Below are 23,917 nucleotides of genomic sequence, written 5' to 3' on the forward strand. Positions count from 1 at the left end.
GTGTTCTTGGGCTACATGGCTAAAAACCATTAACATTAACAAAGCCAATATCTCTCGGATCGCAGAGACCAATTGGCTTTGCCACTGCTTGTTTCTTTTCTATATAGAATGTGTCTTTTGCATATATCATTAATATAATTGTATTTTCTTAGCTGTGGACTTCAGCGATGACAGCATGCATGAAGCAAAAAGCACACTACACACGATCTCGTCATTTATTAATGATGCAAATGCATATATGAAAGGTCAGCTGATGTGCCATCCTGTTAGAGAAGATCTCCTATGGGAAACGTGAGTCTTATGTTCTCAAAACTCTTGTGCATATGTTTCTCTGTGTGACTGATTTCGTTTTTATTTAGCCAGTTAAAATGAAAAATGACATTAAAGGATGTCTTAGATGGAACCATCTTCCTGGTCCTAAAAGTGATTAACTGACCAATTGGTACAAGTATATTGAAGCCTGGCATTTGTATAAATAAATAAACGTATCTTAGAATGCAAGTTTTCTTGAGTGTCTAATACAAGCACAAATCTATCTGTTATCTATCATCCTGATACAGTCAGATCTTTCCCACGTCAACCGTCAGCTACCTCAGCTTCCCCCCCCCCCAAAAAAACCCTGATCTCATACTGCCAGCTCACTGCCTTAACTGGTTCTGTTGGACTTTTGACACCTGGTTCTGGCTCCCTTTACCTTAATGAAGAGTATTTGACCCCTCCATCTTCTATCACCGGGCAGATTTTTGAGAGTGATGGCCATGCCTTTGACCCGTCGCAAGCACCGACAAATGCATTACCCCAATAGTACCATTGTCTTCCCTTACTAAACCCCTTTAGTACACTGGTCCCAGTTGCTTATCCCTTTGTCTGGAAAAGTTAATTTCATGAAACAGGACTCAAATTGCTCTAAGCACTTGGCCCACAACCACCCTGAGCAAAGTGCTGATCTGGGATGCCGTCCCCCAGTGACAAGGATAGTGACATTGGCAAATTGTTGCCATTTAAGACCATGAAAATGGTCTTGGGTGTATCCACCGCTTCGAACTGGATCATGGCCCTTTGGAGGCTGACATCCCAGTAGAGGTAAATAAGTCTTACTTGGTGTGCTGACAGCTGTAGATGTCCAGCGGGACAAACTCCTTTTTAGTAATTTGGGACTGGTGGTGGCGAAGAGGGCCGTGGCCAGACACTGGGGTGCCCTGGAGATCCCGACCCTACAGGAGTGGAGGACGGGGATGGAAATTTACATGGCGGTAGAGAAGGTCACTTACAAGAGCAGAGCTTGCCCACTCAATTTTTTTAAGATCTGGGGGAACTGGATAAAATATTATGCCCTGGACCTGGAGGATGGAGAGACCACGAATCTACAGAGAGAGTCCTGTTTATTCCGAGGGGTCATTTGTATTTATACTCTGCTTTATGATGCATCTAACCTGTGAACTGCGATGTATGACCTCTATGTATTTGCTGATGCCGTGCCTCTGAACTCCTCCTGTGGTTGCATTATTGTTGTGGGTGCGAGTTTGTGCTCCTTATTGTTGGTTGCATTTAAAAAACCAGAATAAAAGTTAAAAAAATATATATATAGATCAATTTCTCCCCCTGCTGTAAAGAACACCTCACTACTCTGCATGAAACATGGAGAGATTGGCCTCTTTTAAGCACAACAGACAACATGCATTGGCAAAGCCAATAGATTTTGCCTATGTAAAATCTACTGGCTTTGTCAATTTTTTTTACATGTTGCACAGCAGTTGAACTTCTGTGTAAAATCTTAATAGTGACTGATGGGGTCAGTATAGACATCGCAAACCTCATGATTTTGCCTGACAACTTGGCTGTTAAAAACAGCTGAAATGTCTGGGGAAAACTGCGGGGGAGATTGGGCAATTACTGAGGGATTCAAACCCAGATTTTCCAATTTCCCCAGAATTTCTAATTTTCCTGGTTCAACTCAGAATTACAATTCTTCACCTCTAGAATTAATGAGCTCTTTGCTATCCTTAACTTCAGGGGTACAGAATGAACACCTCAGAGGATCTCTTAATGAGTATCGGTTTTTGTCAACAATGTTAGAAATATTTTGACTATAATCCCTGGAAATGTACTTGTGCGTACTTATCCTTGATGTAATGAACGCAGTGTTTCATAAAAATACGTTAAAAAAAATAGTATTGGTGACAGAGATACATGCATGAAATAAAGACCTGCTCCAGTTTACTTGAATATATCTCTTTACTAGGCATGCGATACATCGCATGCCATTACAACGTGGTTGTTACAACGACCGTGTTGTTACATCGTGAACCATTACATCGCAAGTCATTACAACGACTTGCTGTAGGGGACGCCCTTGACTTAGGAATAGTATAATTTACTATTCCTGCTCCAGTTTGTGCAACAGCAGGGAAGGTGTTGGACTGTAAATCCAACACCTTCTGCCCCCTACAGCAAGTCGTTGTAACGACTTGCAATGTAATGGTTCGCAATGTAACAATGCGGTCGTTGTAACAACCGTGTTGTAATGGCATGCAATGTAAATGCCGTTTCCTGTTTACTTGAATGGAGCAAAATAAAGTTTTTTGCTTCCCCTTGATTTAATGTAAAGCTTTCTGGTTTTTTTTTTCTTAGTACTTTGGCTGAGCTGGCAGTGGCAGGGAGATAAATTGTCTAGTATTGGAAAAGGAACTAACTTTCTCCTATTAGACCTCTGGCAGTGTTTTTAGCCATGCTGTACAGCATTGTGGCTGCCATGCAGCATGACTATAAAAAAAACAAAATCATGTTATCGTCTACTCTTGGTAGTCGTCGATGATTCAGTGCTTTGCGGGGCTTGCAACCTTCAAGGGTTTGTAGTGTGCACACTGCAGTTCATAATTCAAGTCCCCATGCGGTTGTTATCATGCATCGGCAGATGGTACAGATAAAGCTAAAAATACATTGTGAATGTTACAGTGGACTATGAACTTATAGAGCAGGAGCACAGGCACACATGTGGGGGTCCAGTAAATGAGGCTGTTACAGTGGGCTGTTTCACAGAGAAATTAATCAGAGAGATGAACTCTAGCATTGACGCAACATGGGTAAGTGGTTCTCACAGCTCAGGTTAGAGTTTGCAAATCCTGTCTGAGATACCCTACCATGCTAGTTGCCATGAGCATTGCCATGAAGCTTCTCACTAAAACACTCTCTAACCTCATCCTAGGGGGAAATTAACATAGCTTTCAGAGCGGATGAAAACATGTAAATAAGCATTGGCAAAGCTAATAGGTCTCGCTTGTTAGACTTATTGACTTTGCCAATGTTTTTGGTCATGCTGTACAGCATCACGGCTGCAATGCAACATGGCTATTTGAAAAAAGCACAGTGATGCAGCCGCCTCTTAATTTTTTAGTTCAATGCATGCTTTAACACACATCCACATGTACAGAATGACGAGGGCTTTTTTAAATTCCTTTTTATTTACCAATCTGAGATGGCACACAGGCAAGAGCGAGCAACTCAAGTCTGGGTGGGAGGAGAGAAGCACTTGGGCGAGAAAGAGCAACGTGGAGGTGGAAGAAAAAGGACACAAGGGAGACAGCTGAAAAACACATGCACTCTCATGGAGTGCTTGAACAAAAAGAAACAAGTAGTTCCCTAAAAATGAGCAGTCGAAGCATAGAGGCCGCCAATCAAAAAGATGGTAAAGAGGCTGTGTACCATGGGAGGAACAAACACAAGATTAATAAGCTGGGACACGTAAACCCGTCAAATAAGAAACAGGCAAATGAAAGTGACAGTAAAGCCAACTAACTGTAAGCAAAGGGGCAGGATGCAAGCCTCGGTATGTTATTGACAAGTCCACAATATGTTTCTCGCAGCCAGACAACTGTGCTGTCTAGTAGGCTCAACCTAAAAATATGCAGCATCTGAAGGTTTGATTCCTCAGTCTGGGACTAATTAATTATTCAGTGGACTAATGCATACATCGCAAGGATTCGGTTTGATGCCAGGATCACAGACACGAATCCAGGTGGATCCACTCAGCCTTCCATCATCTTGACATCCATAAAGCGACTTGAATGGGGTAAAAACAACTCAGCGTCAAAATGCCCATGGGTGAATGTGCACTTTGCAAATAAAGATTTTATGCTTTATACGAGACACAATAAGACGCTTTCAAGTAACTGTAAAATTTGTACAGTTCCATACATATTTGCTGATGCACGAAATTGTAGGAGGAGCACGCATGGAAGTCAACACACATTGTAGATTTTCAGGTGAACGCCCTGTTTTCTAAGTTTGCTTCTGTGAATTGTCCACCCAGCAAGCACATATCATTCTTTACATTTTTTCTCCCCGGGGAAACATTCTTCCAGGTGGTAAAATAACCACTTTCCACAATATCCTTATGAAACATCAGTGTGTACCCTTTTCTTTCACTCCCTGAAAAGACACTCCAGATAATTTCAAAAGTACATTTGCAGGCAGTTCCAAGGTAGGAAACTACGTACAAACTGTTTGTGAATATCAACACACTTGTCATCTTGTGGTGGTCCCATCTTTTTGCATGGTTGATTCGCCTTGAAAACTCCACTTTCCTGCCTCTACACTTGTGACGGTGGATTATTTGCCTAACTGACGGATCGTCCACATTCAGACGTCTGGGCGTAAATGGACTGCAACACTCTATTGCGTCGGCCATCTTTGTTCACACAGTCTCACCCCTCCCTGCCCACTCCAGCCTGGACATATCCCAACTAGGAGAAACTGGGACTACACACTATCTATCCAGCAATAGACAGCCATTTTGATCACCACTGTATATCATTTCATATACTATCCATCATCTACTCCCTGTATACACTGTTGCCTTTGTATATCATAATGCAATGCTAGATAATATCATTATGCTATTTCTATATTATTTGCGCTCACTTCCTCTCAATACTTTTTGTGCTCACTTCCCACCAATATTGGCAGATTATATCTAGGCAGGGTCGGATTGGTAAGGCGGGCACTCGGGCAATAGCAGAGGTGCCGGTATCGAAGTTCCAGCTGTGGACTGCTTTTTTGGCAGCTTGGGGGGCCGATTTGGGCTGTGTCTGGTGTGTTCAGATGTCGCCAGTGGGTGCCCGAGTGGCCTTTCTGGAGGCAGATGGGAGTCCATTACCTCTCTTTTATCAACGGGCAGAGGTGTCACTCCTTTTCTCTCGCTGGGCCAGCCACTTAATGTGTGCATACTGAGTGGGGGCAGGGGACCTGAGCAGAGGTGGCCTCGCTTGTTTTCAGGTGTTTATAAAACTTCGCTGAAGCAGTGTTTTGAGGAAAGGAAATATGCAAATGTGGGCCATATTTTTGTTACCGTGCCCAGGCCGATTTCTAATCCCAATCCAACCCTGTATCTAGGCCGTTAGTTTATTTTGCAGATCTTTCGTACACACCACTGTAACAGTTTCTTTTTGTGTTTTTACACATGTATCTGTTTTGTATCTCGTATGTAATCCATGTTCTCTGATGTCCTTATGTAATGTATCTGATTCTCTTGTAAAGCACTCTGACACTTTCGGGTAAAGTACACGCGATATAAAAATGCATAAATAAAATAAAATGATGAACCAATGGTTGGTCAGAATGCTTTTCGTTGAGAGGCGTGGTGCAGCGGCCAGGGCTGCTGACTTCGGAGCACAGGGCTCACGGTTCAATCCCTGGCTCCGGCGGCAGATCAGCTCAGCACTATGTGACTCTGAGCAATAGCGCACTTAATTTCTACGACGTCCCCAGTGCCTTGAGACCCATAAGGGTTCGCGCTTTACAAATACGGAATTTACGATTTATTTAGTTGCTTTTTTCTGTGTAGCCACAAGATGGCAGTCTTGTCCTCGGTCAGTTCATGTTGAACAGAAGCCGGTGAGCGGCACATCATGTTTATTTACACCGAGATAACCGTTCCCGATGGGCTACACATATTCCACTCAAGGCCGGTTCATTCATCCACGCTGCATTGCCTAATTGCAACGACTTTTCATTTAAGGGATTTAAAATACTGAAAAACTCAAACGTCTGAATGTGCTGAAACTTCTGTGGAATCACATTATTCACAAATCAAGTGAAAGTTTTATATCTTATTGTTTTATTTAGGTATGTAATTTATAGCGTAGAGAAAACTGACTTAATTATCAATGACGCTACACGACGCAGCATATGTTTCCAATGATCTGAAATTCGGGTATTTTAGGACGTGTTGGTACAGAAACAATTTTCTTCCAGCTGGTGTCCCCCAGATTCACGAACAATGGGAATACATGTGTGGGGAAACATCCTTTACCACAAAACTTTTACAACGCGGTACCACTACCACGCAGATTTGACAACGCAAGTCGTTACAACGACTTGCGCTGGAGGGCACTGTAGGATAGGGAATAGTTTAATTTACTATCCAACTCCTTCCCTACTATCCACGGGGACTGGAGTTGGAATAGTAAATTAAACTATTCACTATCCAGCGCCCCCCAACGCAAGTCGTTGTAACGACTTGCGTTGTAAAACCTGCGTGGTAACGGTACGCGTTGTAAAAGCACGCATTGTACCGTCATACATCCCATGTGTGTATTCCCCGGTCCGTGCCTGTAAGACAACTCAGTCGGTTAACGACTCACTACTGGGATCTGTGTTTGAGCTGTAAGTTATGGATTTAGAATTTGGGCAAACTCGAGTCCGCTTTTAGCCTCCTCGTGGGTGAAATGAGAATCAGTTTCACTCACGTAACGATGGTTTGCTTGAACTTGTCCTTTTCAAAGTGCTTTGCATAAAGGTTCTATTGAACGGGCAAGGTAATATTACAAACATTGCTTTCCTAAATAGCTACATTAACCTATTTTTGGGAAGCAAGTGAGGTTGCTTAAAACTTTCAGACTTGTTTAGGGAAACGTCTGTTCATCTGCTATTGTACCCAGTAGCGTAACAAAACTTGAGGGAGCCCCATGTGAAGTGCATGGAGGAGGGGCCCCCCTCTGCACTCACTTAGGAGCTCTCAGGCCAGGGTACTGTGCTGAAGGGGCCCTCCCACACTGCAGGGGCTTTTGTTACACCACTGATTGTACCCTGATGATTGTGGGGGAGGGTGGGTTGTACTAATCTCCGGTACAGTGGGTGGACTTGGGACGAATGGCCGAGTTGCCCACCCAGGGGCTGATGCTGTGTTGCTGTGGTCAAAGTGCATTAAAAGAAGTATGGGAACTGTGATGCTGCGTGTAATGGGGTGGAGTCAGTGGGGGTGAGGGTCAAAGGTGTGGCTAAAAATATAACAATATTGTGTAATTTTTTGGGGTCTTTCACTATCAAGTAGGTACATATAAAATAACGTGCAGCTTAAATGAAAAACAAATTAAAAGGACATTACTCAGTGCAACATACACAATAGTACATTGTGAAGCTTATATTATTTATTTATTTATTTGTGACATTTATAAAGCGCGCTGTTACCAGCCGGTGTCCTGGCGCTGATTGACCGCTCCCATGACTGGGCCGAGCTTATTGCCTGAAAAGCCATGTCTTTAGGGCTTTCCGAAAAGATATCAGATCCGGAGCCTGTCTGAGGTCCAATAGTAGGGCATTCCAGGCCTTCGCTGCTCCCAGCGAGAGCCTTCTACCCCCCCATCGAGCTTTCTTAATTCTTGGAATCGCAATCAGCCCCTGACCAGCTGACCTGAGGGATCTGCCCGGTATGTACCATTGAAAGTAATGGGTCATACACGAAGGGCCCAGCCTTTTAAGTGCCTTAAATACTGTGCAAAGTGCTTTAAAAGCAATCCGTTTGCGCACTGGCAGTCAGTGCAGTTTCACCAGCTCTTGGGAAACGGAGGTGAATTTGGCCCCGCCCGTGATCAAGCGGGCTGCTGCATTTTGCAGAACTTGTAATTTATTGAGCAGCCCCTGTTGAGCATTGAGCAGTAAGCCGTTACAATAGTCCAGGCGGGACAGAACCAGTGCAGTCACCACTGTCTTCCTGTACTCGTCCGGTATAAAGCGCAGAATCTTGCGTATGGCCTTCAATATGAAATGGGTGGCTGAGGACAGTGCATTGACTTGAGGCCTAAAGGACAGATTATAGTCCATCAGAATCCCAAGGTTCTTGACCTTAGCATCTGGAGAGGGAGGGACACCTAGCTCCTCCGGCCACCATCTAGGGGACCAGAAATTTTCTCTGGCCCCAAAGAGGAGCCCTTCGGTCTTGGCCGAATTCAGTTTTAAACAGTTCCCTGCCATCCAGTTGCTGACTGCAAGCATGCAATCTTTAAACCTGCAAGCCGTATTATCCTCTCCCCCCAGCAGCAGCGACACCACAATCTGCGTGTCGTCTGCATATGATGTTAAGTCGAAGCCATAAGATCGGATGACTGGCGCCAAGGATGAGACATAAACATTGAACAGGGTAGGAGTCGGGGATGAGCCCTGGGGAACCCCACATGGGAGCACGAACGGGTTTGACTCTAAGTTACCCAGGGCCACCACCTGACTCCTGTTGGAGAGGAAAGCTTTCAAGATCTTAAGTGCTTTACCCTGAATCCCGCAGGTCCTCAAACGGTCCACATATTAGTTAATGTACTACAGAGGTCTCTGTGTAACCAGAGAGCCACAGAATCAAATCTTGATTGGTGCAGTAGAGAATAGTCACTTGTGTATTTTTAGTGCTACAAAGTCACAGCCTGTGACAGAAAGCACCGTGAATATCTAAGTTAATATCTTAACCTTGTATTACACAAAGTATAAGATATATTGCTACAAAATGCACCAAAAGGTTTAAGACAAAAAGGTGTTTCTAAAATATAGATTTTAGTTATACCCATACTGTATGTAATGCATTGTTTTTTTTTTACATATCTGTCCCTTTAACACCTCACCACGGATAGTAAGCACTATATAAATACAGTTTCAACTAAAAGCACACACTTCACAGTTCAGTTGCTAACTCTTTGCACTACCACTCAAAACGAATAAAAATTTGTCATCACAAAGCTTTGAGTGATTCGATCAATTAAAGCCAGAACAAGCTCCTAAGCATCCTTTACATTTGCGGATTACCCTTTACGTTTGCAGATTAACATATGGCGCACAGTTGCATTTCTTTCAGGCGTGCAGGCACCCTGGCAGGAAGGCTTATTCAGATGTCTGCCCAACTCCAGTTTCACAGCACAGGAGACTCACTGAATGATACTTCATCTAAAGCATTTAAATTATCAGAATTAACCATCCCGTGACCGTTGTCTTTTTGCAAAAAGTAGGGAAACGGTTTCTGTTGGACTTGGCCCTTTTTGCAGGGTCATCCCTGGACTTTTTGCCTTCCTCCTGTATTTTTTCTGACCTGTTGTTGGTGGTTTTATGACTCTGGGCACTTTACCACTGCTGATCAGTGCTAAAGTGCATATGCTCCCTATTGTAAATTGTTGTAATGGGTTAGTGATTCCATGATTGGCCTATTTGATTTTCTTGTCAGACCCTTGTACAGTGCACCATGTGTGCCCAGGGCCTGTAAATCAAATGCTGCTGGTGGGCTTGCGGCACTGATTGTGCCGTCCACAGAAGCAGCTTGTAAAATGTGGCTCAGGCCTGCCATTGCAGAGCCTGTGTGCAGTCTGGGACTGCCATGTTGACTTGGCAAATGCACACACTTGCCAGTCCCCAAACCTTCCCTTTTCTGCATGTTATTCACCCCTAAGGAAGGCCCAAGGTACCCCTGTGGGCAGGGTGCATTGTATGTGAAAGGTAGGACATGCCCTGAGGTGTGTGGCATGTCCTAATCGTGAAATACTGCCAATTTCGTTTTCACTATTGCAAGGCTATCTGTTCCCATAGGCCAGAATCGGCAGTTTGCTTATAACATCTAATAAACATAACTGAGCCTGGGAACAAGATAAGAAAATAAAGTTTAGTATGCCTGAACTCAGAATGTTAAAGTGCATCTTTTAGTGAGGGTGATTTCTAAATTCTGTGTTTGAAAATACCACTTTTAGAAAGTAGGTATTTTCTTGCCTAACCATCCAGTGTGCCTCTGCTCGAGTTTGTATATTGCATGTTTGGCTTGTGAGTGACAGGGGCTGGAGGAGGACAGCGGCTCCAGTAGTCTGACGAGTCATGGCTGGGCTGAAAAGACCTGGCTTGAATTTAGAGTAGGGGCAGGAGATTTCCTTTCACCAGCCTGGGCCATGTCTGCTTTCAACAATGCTGTCTCCACCTCCTGCCAGGAAGCTGCACCAGAGAGGATAGAACTGGTTTTGGATGGGTACAGAACCTCTCTGCCTTCGGAGAACAAAGGATTTGTGTGTATAAAAAGTGGGACCCAGACCCTAGCACTTAAGATCACTTCTGGGAAATCAAGAGGAACCTTTTCCAAGGAGAAGAACCGGAGAAGCTGAGGAAGATTACTGCCCCTGTGCTGTTTGCTGTTTGGGGTTGGCCTGCAGTGGTTACTTGTTGCCAAGGAAAGGAGAAAAAGGACTTTGCTGTTTGCTTCCTCACCTGCTTGAAGAAATATCTCCAAGGTCTTGGAACTGAGCTTGCCTCCTGTTCTGAAGTCTCAGGGACGCAAAGACTTCACCCCCAGCTTCCCTGAATTTCCTTGCTTTCCCTTCCAACCTGCAAAGAGGTGCCTGCTGCTGTTTAGGACCTCTAGAGGCTTTTGTTGTTGGTAGCTGGAAGATCGGAGCAATGAGGAAGAAGCTTGTCGCATCTGCATCGATTCCCGACGCATCACTGAGAAGCTGCGTGCCGCATCCGCACCTGGTCCCCATGCATTGCCGAGCCACGGAGAAGAAGCGCGCCACAGCCACACCGGGTCCCGACGCATCGCCAAGAAAACCGTCGCAGCACCTGCCGTGCGGCTGCAATCGTCATGCATCGTCCGGATCGTCGCATTGCATCCAGCCACCATTTTGTCACATCGCACCGGATCGTCGCCTCGCATCGAGTCGCCATCTTGTCGCATTGTAACCAGAACGCGGAAAGAAATGGACGCATCGCCTCCCCTCTGGTAAGGAAGAGACGCATCGCCTCCCCTGCGCTGCGGTAAGGAAGAGACGCATCGCCTCCCCCAGGGCAAGGAACTGACGGATCACCTTCCCTGCGACCCTTTTGTTTGTTTTGCGTGACTCATCTAAGGTACTTTGTGGGAAAAGTGTCGCATTTACAACTTGCATTGAACTGAACTATTTCTATGATTCATGAGCCTTATTTTTGATACTGTATTGTGGATTTTGGTCGTTTGGTCTTGTTTAGATAAAGATTACTTATTTTTCTAAACTGGTGTGGTGTCCATTTGTAGTGTCTTCACTGTATTACTGTATGTGTTCACAAATTCTTCACACACTGCCTCTGAGTTAAGCCTGTCAGCTCAAGCCAAGCTACCAAGGGGGTGAGCAGGGGTTATTTTAGAAGTGTATCCCCCTTATCCTGACTTGAAGCAAGGGTCCCTATTCGGACAAAGGTACCTACCTCTGCAAACTAGAGACCCCCATTTTTAACAATGTCTTATAAACAAAAGTATGGGCACATTGTGCCCCTCTTGGATCTCTGTGTGTTGGATATCTGGCACATGTTCATTAAAGCAGTTGGTGCTATCAGTGTGATTGCTTCAGACCCTTCCAGGGCAGATAAGCTACTAGGAAGGCACTGGCAAGCGCCTGTAACCGGAGCACACATGTCAGGTTAAAGAAAATTAGTAGCTCTGAAAGTGCAAGCAGTGGAGGACCACGAGTACTTGGGCCATGCTCTGGTGGAGGAACAAACACATGAAGAGAAAGTGAAGCCTGCACACGATGACAAAAAGAGAAACAAGCAAATGACAGTGAAGCCAACCAGTGATGCGTGATGAGCAGGCTCTTTTTTAATGTGAAATGACAATGTTTTCCTGGCTTTTGTTATGGCATCAAAAATTAACATTACGAGAATAGCACTTGGCATGACCATGCTCACTGATACTCCGCTAATATGTAACATGCCCAGGTTCTCAGTCACTATCAAGAGTATTTTTGGTCAGGTCACGGCTGTTGGAAATGACCCTTTTTGCGGGGTTACCCTAACATTTTGCCTTCCTCCTCCTTCGTTTTGCTGAATTCATTTTGTTGGCCTTAGGACTCTGAGCACTTTACCACTGCTAACCAATGGTAAAGTGCATGTTCTTCTCCTCTAAACATGATTAACTGACACCTGTTTGTTATATTTAGTTTACTAAATATAACAAAGTGGTATACTATATACCCAGGGCCTGTAATCTAAATGCTAATAGTGGGCCTGCTGCACTGATTGTGCCACCCTCCTAAGTAGCTTTCAAACCTGTCTCATGCTTGTCACTGCAGTGGCTGTGTGTTTAGTTTACTACCACTTCGACTTGGCATTTAAAACTAGTTGCCAAGCTTGAAACTCTCCTTTTATTACATCTAAGTCGCACCTAAGGTAGGCCCTAAGTAGCCCTAAGGGCAAGGTGCTATATAAGCAAAAGGTAGGACATGTTTTGCATAAACCGTTAAATGTCTGTTTCACTACTGTGAGGCCTACTCCTCTCATAGGCTAGCATTGGGAATTCCTTCAAACACTTTAAAGCTGTAATTCCTAATTAGAAAGGAGTTGCTAAATCATGTTTCATGTCTTTGGAATGGTAATGATAATCCTCTTTAGTGGTAAATATGGATGTAATGTTACTATTTTAGAAATGCCACATTTTCAGAAAGTGGGAATTTTGCTGCTGTAAACCATGTTCTGTGTCTTCAATACACATCTGAGCTGGGTGACAGCTACACGTTGTGCATTCTCTCTAGAAAGCCACACACACAGGAAGAGCTGGGTGTGACAGTGGCCTCATCTGCATGCATCTGCATTCTGATCACCTTCCTGAGTAGGAAGGGGGACTGGTGACTCACACTTATATCTGAATAGGCTGTGTCCTGTCTTCACACGAAGAGCTGATTACCCCCCTCCACCCCCCACCCCCCACAGATAGCCTGGCATACTGGGCTGGGTTGAAAGGGATCCTTGGTCACTTTAGAGATTTCTTTTGAAGTCCCCCCGCACATCAAAGGCACTTTTGAGTATAAGTACTAGGGTTTTGACCCTACTAAATCAGTACACTACTATACTTGGGAAGAACTCTGCTGCAGTAAAGACTGCTGTGCAGTAAGGATTATATTAAGAGCAACAGTGGTCCCATACATGTAGGATAGGTACAGTATCGCAATGTTTACATTAAAAAATCGGAATTATGCATGTATTAAAAAAATATAAACAGTTTATTATCATTGAATCAGAGGCATGAAATATACAAAAAGGTGAGTGAGCAGACCGGGACTGGGTAAAAGGAAATCAGCTGATTTCCTTACCACAGGCAAGTGACTTAAAAAGTGACTTTTGAGTGTGTGGAAATGTAAATAAAAAAGTCACAATCAAATTAATATCTCATACTCAACAGTAAGATACAAATGATAGTATTGAGTTAGAGACGTGTGTCGACGACGTTTCGATCCCTAAGAGATAGTGGGATCTCGTCAGGACTAAGCGAAGAAACGAGTGCCTGAGAAGTTTGCTATGAAAAGGGTTGAGAGGGAATCCAATGGAGATGAGACGGCCGGCGGTCAGAAGGCAGCTGGGGCCTCTTAGAGCCTGAGACCACGATCGGTCAGAGTCCAGTTCCTGGGAAGAACGAGGAGCGGATATCCCGTCCGGGATACCTGAGCGGGAAGTCAGTAGGGCAGGTAATGGCACCTACACGAAGGTTCGGGGAAGCGGCTGGATGGGGCCGGTCGAGTCCCAGCCGGGATCGATGTGGAACAGTGTCCACGCGGGGTGGAGATCGGCGCCTCGAGGGGCGCGATGCCTAAGTGCCGGTCAAGCGATCCTCGCGTACTAGCAGCAACACCGGTGGTTGGGGGTTATTTGGAAGTTTGCAGCTAACGGACGAGATATCCGCTCCTCGTTCCTCCCAGGAACTGGACTCTGACCGATCCCCCTCTCTGGCTCTAAGAGGCCTCAGCAGCCTGCTGGCCGCCGGCCGTCTCATCTCCATTGGATTCCATCTCCACCCTTTTCATAGCAAACTTCCCAGGCACTCGTTTCATCGCTTAGTTGATACTGTACCTATCCTACATGTATGGGACCACTGTTGCTCTTAATATATGTCTACCCATGGTCCCATCTGACCTCTAGGGTCTCCTTGTGTTTCTCTTTGTGCGGTAAGGATTGCCACTTTGCTGTGACTGACTGATCCGAGGAACTGCTTTGCTGCCTTGCTGAGCTACCCTGCCCTGCTGAGAACAAAGACTGGACCCATCTCACTTGAACCCAGAGTGACTCAGAGAGCTTGCTGGCTTGCCTCCTGTTTTCTGAAGTCTCAGGGGCACAAAAGACTTCCTGCAGTGCTGCTGGACTTTACCATCTGAGAGTCCTACCGTTGCCTGAGGTGTGTCCCTCCCCCCCCCCCCTCCAGCCTTGGGCCTCAGAAGTGGGTTCAGCAGCAGATTTCTGCAAAAACCGATGCCTACCCTCAACAGTGTGAGAAATTCTTCCGCATCGCACTTCAATGCCAACACAGAGGCTGCTTGACACATCAGATCCACAGCCTGCGCAGCTGGACGACGACGCATTGCATTCACTTAAACTGAGCTTGATGATGTTATGGAACATCCTTTGCATGGCTCAATGATGATGCAGTAGGCTCTCAACGTCAACAGAGCTCCTTTAAAAAAAAGTTAAAAATTTTTGAGTCAAAAATTATCACAATACCTACATCACAGGTTTATAAAAAAAAATACACTAATCAAAGGCAATATCCAAAATACATAATATTCATCTAGAAGGAGAAAAACATATATGTAGCATCATAAAAAAGAGCAAACAAAGCAAGGAAATGGGAAGACCATATATATGAACTAATTTTGGCACACCAAACATCATAACATATCAAACAGTTGTCATACCAGCCCAAACTTTTTGTTGGCTTTAATTTACTTCCCAATTGAAACCAGCCCAAATTTTTTCTAGTTGTTTAATAGATGGAGGGCCTCTAGCTTTTTCTATTTCTAGTTTTAACTCATATATTTGACAAATGATAGCCGACCACTCTTTTGTTTTCGGGGGGGGGAGGGGAAACCTCTGACCTAGCTACATCCAACCGGGCAGAAACAATTATTATTGATATAAAATTACATTCCATTTTACCTCCCAACATAACCTTCCTAGTAGTCAGCCAGAGATCAAAGCCAAAACATGATCTTGCTTATTGAGTAACACCTACCCAGGATTGCTGAAAGTACAGGGCAACTGAGAAACATATGTGTAAAATATGCTGCATGACAGCCGCACTTAGGACATTGAGTCTTATCTGAACTGTATTTGCCACCCCATTATAATATCCATTCCAGTGTATAATAAAGCATGCATATGGTCATAAACTATTGCAAATTTATACTTTCGAACTAATATAGCAGCCAACAATCTCTAAAGCACTCTGAATTTATTCTGCTGAGATCTCAGAGATGAGCATCCTACTCCACTTAGAAACAAGTTGTGAGCTATCGTCTGTGCTATGCTGGCAGAACTTCTGATATATTACAGTTATCAATGCTTTACAGGTGTCCTGTATAAGAATGATAGGACATGCAACACTTCAAATCTATTGGGTCCTTATAGTCCCATAGAAAGGTGTCCCGCAACTGTAAGTATTTTTTTTAAAATGTGACGAGGGAGATTTTAAGGCCTAAAGCCTGGCGAAATAGCAAAAACCGTTAAGGTCATACAACTGCTCTATGTTCTTCAACACTAGTCTTGCCCATGCTTTGCCCGTTGAGTCATAATGTATTTTTGGGTATGCAGGATTAGCCCTTAATGGCGTGCCTCCATGATTCACTGCTAAAGAGTGCTTAGAGCAGATTTCCCTCCAGATACGGACAATATCCCTAATAATTTTACATTTTACACGTTTGTAGTAATTAGGAATCTGAAAGAGACACATTAGTGAGAGATTTGTTACCTTAGAATATCCCCAGGCGTCAGACTGGATCTGGCAAGTTTTTCGTCAGCAGTACCCCGTGCGTGTCGGTAGGTGGCCTCGTGCGGCTCCGCGTCCTTCTCTGGCGTCGTAAGCGCCGAGATGACGTCACGGAGACTACTTAGGCACCATCCATGCGCACTGACAGTTCTTGCTTTTTCCGCAGCAGTAAGCGCAGATCCAGTTAGAGCACGTACTCTAGACACTTTTTTACTTTCTTTTTGAGACTTTTTGTCTCATGTACTTCAGAATCTACTCTGGTGCACGTAGGGATGCCTGGTTTTAAGTCTTACGGGCCTGCCATCGCATTATGTCGGTGGCGGACCCCCACGACGTCTGTCTCTACTGCCTGGAGTACAACCACGACTCCCGGTCCTGTTTGGACTGTCGGGCCATGGCCCCTAAGGCCTTGAGGGAACGGCGCCAGAAGCTGCTTGAGGTCCTGCACTCATCCCCGTGCCATTCGCGGTTAAGAGGCTGCTCCAGAGAACGATTGCGGGGCCACAGTCATCGCTCCTCGGGTTCCAAGTCTTCACCCTCGGATTCGGGTAAGAGACAAAACAAAAAGAAGTCGAAGAAGCGTTGTTGCTCTCCGATGTCCCCCTGTTGGTCCCCGGATGCGGACGAGGGGGATAGGGGTTCCGACCCTACGGCTCCTTCGGATCCCAGGAGTCCCGCGGCCTACCCGCTTTACCCGGGTCCGTCGGTGACTCCTGCACAGGTGCAAGAATTTCTTGCTACCATGGACCGCCTGTTTAGGCCTCGTGCTCTGGCCGGCGCGCCCTCCGGCCCCCGGGGTCCCGTGCCAGGATCTTGTTGGGCCGGCGGCCCCGGCGCCACAAGATCCTGCGCCGCTGGCTCTGGCCACGGGGCCATACCACGGCGCCATAAGGCCACCCTCGGCTCCGCCTCCGGCGCCGCAGTGGGTACCATTGGTTCCGCCCCTGCCCATGTTCCAGGACAATTTTGTTCCTGCCTGGGATCCGCACTGGGACACGACGCCGGTTCGGCCCTGTCTGGCGCCTTTTCCGATGCAGTTTGTTCCTTCCCCAGCCCCTGCCGCCGCAACCTGTACCACATTCGGTGGAGGTGGAGGATGACTGGGAGGGGTCCGAGGACCCCCTTGCTCGTCGACTCTGAGCAGGACTGGGCAGACAAGTTAGAGGAGGCTGGCGACCTTGATGTCTCCTCTGACCCGGGGTTTGCTTCTCCTCCACCTACCATGGAGGAGGGCGCCTCTTACACGGTGGTTCTCCGTCGGGCAGCTGAGGTCCTCAACCTTGACCTCCCTACGGTGGCCCTAAAAACGAATCTCCTCACTGAGGTGCTCCAGACGGCGTCCACTTCGTCGGACCCCCTACTGCCATTTGATGACGCCCTCACTGACGTCTTACTTGGTCACGGCCTGCCACAGGGGCCCCTGTGGATAAGAACGTCGCCAGGCGTCATCGCATGGCGCCGGGTGACCCTGCCTTTCTGACCACTCCTCCTACGCCCGAGAGTCTGGTCATCCAAGCTTCGACGTCCCAGAGTGCCTTTCCCACTGCTCCGCCGGATAAGGACTAAGAAGCTGGAGCAGTTCGGCAAGCGGTTGTTCTCTTCAGCCAACTTAGGGCTGCGGTCGGTGAATACTGCATGCCTCTTGGGCTGCTATGCCCACGCGGTGTGGAATACAGTTGCACAGGTGTTGCCTCAGTGTCCTGAAGAGACCCAAGCTGTGCTCTCTCAAGCTGTTGCCGAGGGTAAAGATGCGGCTAACTTCGCCATTCGGTGTGGTTTGGACACCGCAGACTCACTAGGTAGAGCAATTTATACGACTGTGGCGCTTTGTCGCCACGCCTGGCTGAGATCTGCCGGGTTCTCGCCAGATGTCCAAAGCTCACTCATGGACATGCCCCTTGATGGCACTCGCCTGTTTAGCGATAAAGCCGACAGTGCGCTGGAGCGTTTTAAGGACTCGCTGGCCACGGCCAAGTCCTTAGGTCTTTTCACGAAAAGCCCAGCCACTCCTGGTTTTCGTTCCTTTCGTGGCCACGGAAGGGGCGCCCAGGCACGTTCTTCAACAACCCTGTGCACAACCAGCCTCAGCGCGGACGCGGTTTCCGCAGGGGCGGGTCTGGGAATCAGCGTGGGGGTCAGTCCCCCTCCGCCTCTGCTGCTTCTACCTCAAAACCTTCCTAATCCAAGCTTTGTGGGGCTATCACTTCGGACAAGTGGGTGTTGCAGATCATCCGCAAGGGTTACTCCTTTCCCTTTCAGTCCACCCCTCCAGCCATGACACCTCAGTACTGCCGCATGTGGGGGGAACACTTGGCACTTCTCCAGCAGGAAGTCACGGCCCTCTTGACCAAGGGAGTCATCAAGTGCGTTCCTGGGCCAGAAGTAGGAAGTGGTTGTTATTCCCACTACTTTCTGATCCCCAAGAAGGACAAGGGGGGCTTGCGTCCCATCTTGGACCTCAGGAACATCAACCGCTTCCATTGGAAGGAGAAGTTCTAGATGTTGACTCTGGCTCAGGTCTTGGCTGCCCTCGACCCTGGAGACTGGATGGTAGCGTTGGACTTGCAGGATGCATATTTTCACATCCCCGTCCTGCCGGCCCACCGGCGTTACCTGCGGTTCACAGTAGGCCGGGAACATTTTCAGTTTGCCGTACTCCCCTTCGGCCTTACCAGTGCCCCTCGGGTGTTCACCAAAGTGATGGTGGTGGTCGCAGTTCATCTGCACAGGTGAGGGGTGTCAGTCTTTCCCTAACTCGACCACTGGTTGTTGAAGGCGGGCTCACCCCAGACAGTCATCACCCACCTTCAGGATACGGCCGACCGCCTGCATTTGCTGTGGTTCTCTCAATCAACGTGCCGAAGTCGCACCTGACTCCCACTCAGAAGCTCCCCTTCATCTGAGCGGTTCTGGATTCTACGCCGTTTCGGGTTTATCCTCCCGAGCAGCGAGTCCAGGATATTCAGGCTATGATTCCCATCTTTTGATCTCTATCCAGGGTTTCAGTCAGGATAACCCTCCGGCTCCTGGGCCTGATGGCCTCCTGCTTCCTGCGGGTGCAACATGCCAGATGGCAGATGCGGGCTCTGCAATGGGACCTGAAGTTCCAATGGGCGCAGCATCAGGGCAACCTGTCCGATCATGTCCAGATCTTGGAGGAGACTGTACGACAATTGCAGTGGTGGCTCACGAATCGCGATTGGGTCAATGGCAGATCCTTCTCCCTTCCCCAATCGGAGCACACATTGGTGACGGATGCGTCCCTCCTGGGATGGGGAGGCCGCTTGAGAGAGGCGGAGAACAGAGGCCTCTGGTCTCCGGCGGAGTCTCCGCTCCATATCAACCTTTTGGAGCTTTGGGCGATGCGACTTGCACTGAAGGCATTCCTTCCCTCTGTCCAGGAAAGTGTAGTGCAGGTGTTCACGGGCAACACCATCGCCATGTGGTATTGCAGTAAACAGGGCGGAGTGGGGTCCTGGACCCTATGTCAGGAGCCACTGCGCCTCTAGACATGGCTGGAACATCAAGCCATTACCTTGGTGGTTCAACACCTGGCAGGTTCTCTGAACGCCAGGGCGGACGAACTCCGCCGCCGGTGCTTGATGGATCGCGAATGGCATCTGAACTGGGATGTGACGCAAGGTCTCTTTCTGCAGTGGGGAGAGACTTGGTTAGATCTATTCGCCACCGAAAAGAAAGCGCAATGTCATCAGTTCTGCACGTTGGAATTTCCTAGGTGGCACTCGCTCGGCGCCGCTTTTCGTCGCGAGTGGAGTTGCAGTCGGTTGTACGCCTTTCACCCTATACCACTTCTGCCCAGAGTGCTGAAGAAGATTTGGCGCGACCGGGTCCAAGTCGTCCTTGTGGCTCCGGATTGGGCACGAAGATACTGGTATCCTGAGCTACTCAGGTGGCATTGTGTACAGCAAAGGCTGTGGATCCCCTTTCTGCCCCTCTTTCTGAGGTCCTTCTGTTCCTTGGCCCAGCAGGGCTCTGTTCTGGGCACTATCAAAGGTTATCTTTTGGCCATCTCCGCTTTTCTACAGCTTCCAGATCAGCCTTCTCTTTTTAAGTCCCCGGTTGTTAACCGTTTCCTGAAAGGCATTACGCACACATTTACTCCTGTGCCTTTCATAATGCCTCAATGGGACTTAAATCTTGTCCCAACTTATCTGATGTGTGCTCCCTTTGAGCCCCTTCATAACTGTCCTTTACGTCTTCTCACTCTAAAGACGGCTTTCCTGGTAGCTATCACCTCTGCCAGAAGAGTGAGCTCCAGGCTCTTTTGTCTAAACCTTCTTTCCTTTCTGTTCATCTGGACAAGGTGGTTTTAAGGACCCGTCCTTCTTTCTTGCCAAAGGTTGTCACGCCCTTCCACATCGGGCAGACCATCACTTTGCCCACCTTCTTTCCGCCTCCGCATCCTTCAAAAGTGCAAGAGAGGCTCCACCATCTGGACCCGAAACGTGCGCTCTTGTTCTATCTGAAGCACACACAACAGTTCCGGGTGGATGATCAGCTCTTTGTTGGCTACGTGTGCGCCAAAAAAGGTCGGGCCGTGCACAAACACACCATCTCTTGGTGGGTTGTTCTGTGCATCAAAGCATGTTACTCGTTGGCCAAGAAGGAGCCTCCTGTGAGGCTGCGTGCCCATTCTACCAGGGCAACAGCCGCCACTACTGCCTTGGGACGCGGCGTTCCCTTGCAGGACATTTGTCAGGCAGCTACGTGGGCCTCGATGCACACGTTTACTAAGCATTACTACCTTGACAGTCAAGTCCGGAGAGACCGCTTCTTTGGTCGTTCTGTTCTTCGTGACGTTCTGGTGTAACCTTGTTCGCAGACCCACCTCCGGGGTTGGTATTACTGGGGTATCCATTCTAAGGTAAGGAATCTATCACTAACGTGGCTCTTTCAGATGCACAAGTTACTATTTGTGTAATGATATATCTGTAAGAGACATTAGTTAGTGATAGATTCCTTACCGCAAATGTTAAGAACAATCGCACTCTGTGTGTGGATATCCTGGTGTTTGAGTTTAATTAAAAGTATGTTGGAGCTATTTGGTTCTTCCTTCTGAGTAGTAGGAGCTGATAATAGATACTGTTGCGTTATTCTAGACGAGAGTAACGTCACCAAAAGCACTCAGAAAACAAATTTCATTAGTCTTCGTTCTTTGTGAATAAAGTTGTATTCAAATTTTCATTGAGTTCTTTACATTTCTTTAGATGTTGTTTTTCACATCAATAGGTAAACATGATTTCATGGGCCATGAGCAATAATGGGTTATGTGAAATCATGTTTACTTATTGATGTGAAAAACAACATCTAAAGAAATGTAAAGAACTCAATGAAAATTTGAATAAAACTTTATTCACAAAGAACGAAGACTAATGAAATTTGTTTTCTGAGTGCTTTTGGTGACGTTACTCTCGTCTAGAATAACGCAACAGTATCTAGATTCCTTACCGCCCCATCCATCCTCCCCGTTCTGCGACCTGATTTCTAGGGTTAAGGTCATCCCTTTCAGGGCCCTAGTTTCATGGCACCAGTGGTCAGTTTCTTGCATGGCTCTGCGTTCCTGGTGCAGAAAGTTGTGTACAGAACGGACGTCAGCGCGCATGGGTGGGTCCTATGTAGTATCCGTGATGTCATCTCGGTGCACACGACACCAGCGACGGACGCGGAGCCAAACAATGCCACCTACCGACGCTCAGGGGTACCGCTGACAAAAAACTTTCCGGATCCAGTCTGACACCTCGGGATATTCTAAGGTAAGGAATCTATCACTAACTAATGTCTCTTACAGATATATTGTTACACAAGTAGTAACTTGTGCTCCGGTTACCTATAAAAAATATAGCCTACAATCAGACCCTAAAGCAACTGGGTATCCCAAAACAGGGAAGTCTGGTTCTGCCCCTCTTAGAAAATTACTTAAGTGGCCAGCAAATGCTGCCCAAAAATACAACTTGAAATCAGACAGCTGAAACCCTCCCTTGCCTATGCAGGAGTTTCAAAAGACGAATAGCCCGTCTGGCCTGTCTGTAACCGCAGATAAAACTATCAGTTGCACCTTCAAGACGCTTAAAAAAAAAAAAATCTGGGACTCTTAATGGAATTGCCTGAAGTAGGAACAAAATGTGTTGCAAAATATTCATTTTATTAAGCGGCCTATAATACTGATCGGAATCAGATTCCAGAGACAAAACTTGGTGGTTACTGAAAACAGTAGGGGATTCATAATACAGTCTAAATTATTGTCAACTGGACTGCTCGCCTTTACCCCTAAATATGTACCTGTGGCTGTTAATCCTGGGATAGAATCGTCGGACTTCTAGTTTAGCAGGATGTGTTTTGGCAAAATTTAGTTTATAGCCAGAAAAGACTCAGAAGATATTAGCCTCGGTACTCACTGTGTTGGCCGTGGATTCTGAGCCCTGACTGCACTGGCTCCATTTTTGTAATACTTCCAGAAACTGGCTCAACAGACACATCAGGTATTCCAGGGTCCAGGGATTGTTAGTTTGTTGCATTAAACAAATAGTTCCCATAGTCTCTGTAACAATGTTGCCTTCCATTGTCATGATATAGGAATGGCCGCTGTGGATGAATCAGCCCCCCATTCTGGGCTGCAGCCATGAGGATGTCCGCAAAAGAAGATTTGTTTGCCTAGAGCAAGCTGCTCCTCGCTGCATGCCTGAAGCTGACCGGTCACTGTACCGGATTTCAGCAGCTTCAGAATTGTGCAGCCAACCCAGGAGGTAAATCTACTTTCAGACTGTAGTTGAGAGCTGGCACCATCTTCCAAACCCTCTCCTGAGGCTGAAACCGACCCATTAGTTTTTACTGCGGTGCAAGCTCCACGTCCTCCACAGAGCGCACATGTCCTCAGCAGTACCAAGCTTCCTGCACCAGTTGCTGAGCCACAGACGGGACTGTAGGGAATTGCCCACTGGAGAAACGCTGGGAGACTGCGCAGTTCCTAGTCGCAAAGCTGGTGCATAGATGTCTCCATCTGTGCTGTGACTCGTAAAACTACTCATGGCCGATAACAACCGCTGTGTTGATCGTGCAGCTATTCAGTGTATCAGCTGTCAGGAAGCACTCAGGGAGAGCGTGCTCTCAACTTCTGCGTCAACCCGCCATCTTATTGTCCCTCCCTGTTGTCGACAAAAGGTCCTTCCAAGGTTTTTCTTAAGCGGGAACTGTCTGGCTCCTGTAGCCGGCCGGCCCTCTATCGCGGTCTGTCTGAACTTTGAATCTGTACTGGACTCTCGCGACCTCAAGTAATCTTTTGACCACTAGTGACTTCTAAGCACTGTTTTCACATTTAATCTTTAAAATTTCATATCTAACTTCTACTTATTGGATTGTTGTCGTTTGGTTGTGTTTTATTCAGATAAATATTCTCTGTTTTCCTAAACCTGTGTGTTGTCTTTTTGTGGTGTTGCCATTTAGTTACTGCAATTTAAGTGTCACACTAATACTTTACACATTGCCTCTTAAGTTAAGCCTGACTGCTCTGTGCCAAGTTACCAGAGGGTAAGCACAGGTACATTTCAGGTGTGAATCTGACTTACCCTGACTAGAGTGTTGTTCCATACTTGGATAGGATGCAAACCTCTGCCAACTAGAGCCCCTATTTCTAATAATGGTCAACAGGGCTTTAGTTAGCCACAACAGAAAACTGAAAGGTGTATGCCATGAAGAACATCTGAGGTTATATAACGTGGATGTATTAGGGCTTGTTTACCTAAGTGCAGCACAGCATTAAAAAAGACCTGCATGGATCAACAAACTGTAGGATGTCTTCAGCACAGTGGAGGCTGATGTCCTCCAGCTGCCACAGATTGTGGTGGTGGGGACCCAGAGCAGTGGAAAGAGTGCAGTGTTATAAAG

At 46.8% G+C, this 23,917-nt stretch overlaps 1 protein-coding gene across 3 annotated transcripts in view; it reads left to right on the top strand.

Annotated features, from left to right (window-relative positions):
* The window catches only part of CARS2 (cysteinyl-tRNA synthetase 2, mitochondrial), a 742,767-nt gene that overhangs the window by 682,617 nt on the left and 36,233 nt on the right, over positions 1 to 23,917 (top strand). For all 3 annotated transcript variants that reach the window (XM_078657536.1, XM_078657535.1, XM_078657534.1), the window contains one exon: positions 153 to 291. In XM_078657536.1, the coding sequence (XP_078513662.1) occupies positions 153 to 291 (139 nt within the window). The remainder of the gene's footprint in view (positions 1 to 152; positions 292 to 23,917) is intronic.

The sequence above is a fragment of the Lissotriton helveticus genome, chromosome 8, assembly GCF_964261635.1.
Source record: "Lissotriton helveticus chromosome 8, aLisHel1.1, whole genome shotgun sequence".
Lineage (NCBI taxonomy): Eukaryota > Metazoa > Chordata > Amphibia > Caudata > Salamandridae > Lissotriton > Lissotriton helveticus.